This window comes from Cicer arietinum, chromosome 1, assembly GCF_000331145.2.
Source record: "Cicer arietinum cultivar CDC Frontier isolate Library 1 chromosome 1, Cicar.CDCFrontier_v2.0, whole genome shotgun sequence".
NCBI classification, from domain to species: Eukaryota; Viridiplantae; Streptophyta; class Magnoliopsida; order Fabales; family Fabaceae; genus Cicer; species Cicer arietinum.
Genome location: NC_021160.2, coordinates 43820581 through 43822476, shown reverse-complemented (window position 1 = coordinate 43822476; position 1896 = coordinate 43820581). Strand labels below are relative to the sequence as shown.

General features: G+C 20.8%; 1 protein-coding gene across 1 annotated transcript in view; it reads left to right on the top strand.

The window, feature by feature from the left end:
- The window catches only part of LOC101507231 (protein SRG1-like), a 4047-nt gene extending 3100 nt beyond the window's left edge, over positions 1–947 (top strand). The window contains exon 4 of the mRNA XM_004488632.4: positions 518–947. Coding sequence (XP_004488689.1) covers positions 518–760 — 243 coding nt within the window. The 3' untranslated portion in view covers positions 761–947. The remainder of the gene's footprint in view (positions 1–517) is intronic.
- Positions 948–1896: the final 949 nt, after the last annotated feature.

The following is a 1896-nucleotide window of genomic DNA, read 5'->3' as shown; positions in this document are numbered from 1 at the left end:
ATATATTGTTAATTTAAGAAGAGTGTAATTCAACCAAAGCATGCATGTTTAATAAATACATGCATCCACTCAAGTAGGTTATCTTTAAACATTTTAGAGATCTTATTCAAATATAAAAAATTTAGATTTTTAATTAAAAAAAAGTATAATTTTAATAATTAAAAAATATAAAATAAATTTTAGTCTACAAAATTTTATTTTAGTCTTTAATAATATTTTATTCTCTTTTGATGATATTTTTGAAAAACTTTTCTTTTTTTTAAAAAAAATAATAAATCATAATAGAGACTAAAAGTGAATAAAAAGATTTTAGAAAACTAAACTTAAAATATCACCATGTAAGAATTTAGATGTGGCATTTCTTTTCCTAAATTCCACCATGTAAGAATTTTTAATGCACTATATAGATTGCCATTTATTTTTCGAATTTAGAACTAATACCTTTTTTCATTTTAGATATGCTCTATATTATTCTGCACTTACTTTTGGTTTTATATTTTCATGTTTTACATTGAAGATTATAACAAATGGAATATATCGAAGTATTGAACATCGAGCAATAGTGAACAATGAAAAGGAAAGGCTTTCAATTGCTACGTTCTGTAGCCCAAAACATGATAGTATTTTAGGCCCTATGGAGAGTTTAATTAGTAAACAAACACCAGCACTGTTCACAAAAATTGGAGTCAAGGAGTACTTCACAAATTTATTTGCTCGTAAGCTTGAAGGAAAGTCTTACATCGATCTCATGAGAATATAGAGCATCTCAATTGAATTATGGGGAATAAATTAAAGCAAATGTGAATCGAATGATTTGATTGAAATAAATATGGATCTTGTTGTTTAGTAACATACACAATTGAAACAATAGAAATGTTTTATAAAAAAAAATTGTAATCCCGATGAAAGAATGAAAATATTATTATATTTAGGAATTTATTCAATAATTCTTGCATTTCATTAGTGACAATTAATGGTTGGATAATTTCTTGTGATACTAAAGGTTCTACAACATGGAGTCAGAAATGGTTGAGAAACGAATAAAATTAATTTAATACTTATTTAATTTTTTTAGTATACTTTGTTAATTTATAATGTATCTATCATATCATGTTTATTAAATGGACCATTAGGTTTGCAAGGTAAGAAACATGATATGATAATTGTATAAAATCATGTTTCAAATATCCAATGTACCATGACACAACAGAATATAATTATATCATATTTAGACTCAATCCAATATTTGATGAAATAACATGATATGATAAGTTAATCATAAAGTGATTATATCATGTCTCTTTAATTAAAAAGTTTATCTTGAATTTGAATTGAGTTACAAATCAAGAGGATAAGATATAAGTAATCTTCTTGTTTATTCCTATAAAACATAATTTAAAATATAAAAAATTGGAATCTAATATTTAATAAATTATAAATACAAATAAAAAAATGATATTTAATTTAACACTATATTACTAACCCAATTGATATTTAAAAATAAAATCATTATTAATTTTTAAAAAAAATATGAATATTAATTTCAATTTTTTAACATTAAATATAATTTTCTCGTAAGGTAGTTATGTCATTTATATATAATATTATCATATCTAACAAATATATTTAGAATTATTTAGTTAGTCGTGATTTTTTAAATTAAAATTGTTTATTTAATAGTGTCAATTGATTTTTTAAATTATTTAATTTTTTAAAGTATTTTTTTATTAATTTATAAAAAATTAGAATATTTATTTATTAAAAAAATATGTAATTGTTTCTCAAGAACAATTTTGTCAATTAAATATGGTTAATATTATATTTTGTCATTATGAGATATGCATACCAAAAGCATATATAATAAAATATATATATATATATATATATATATATATA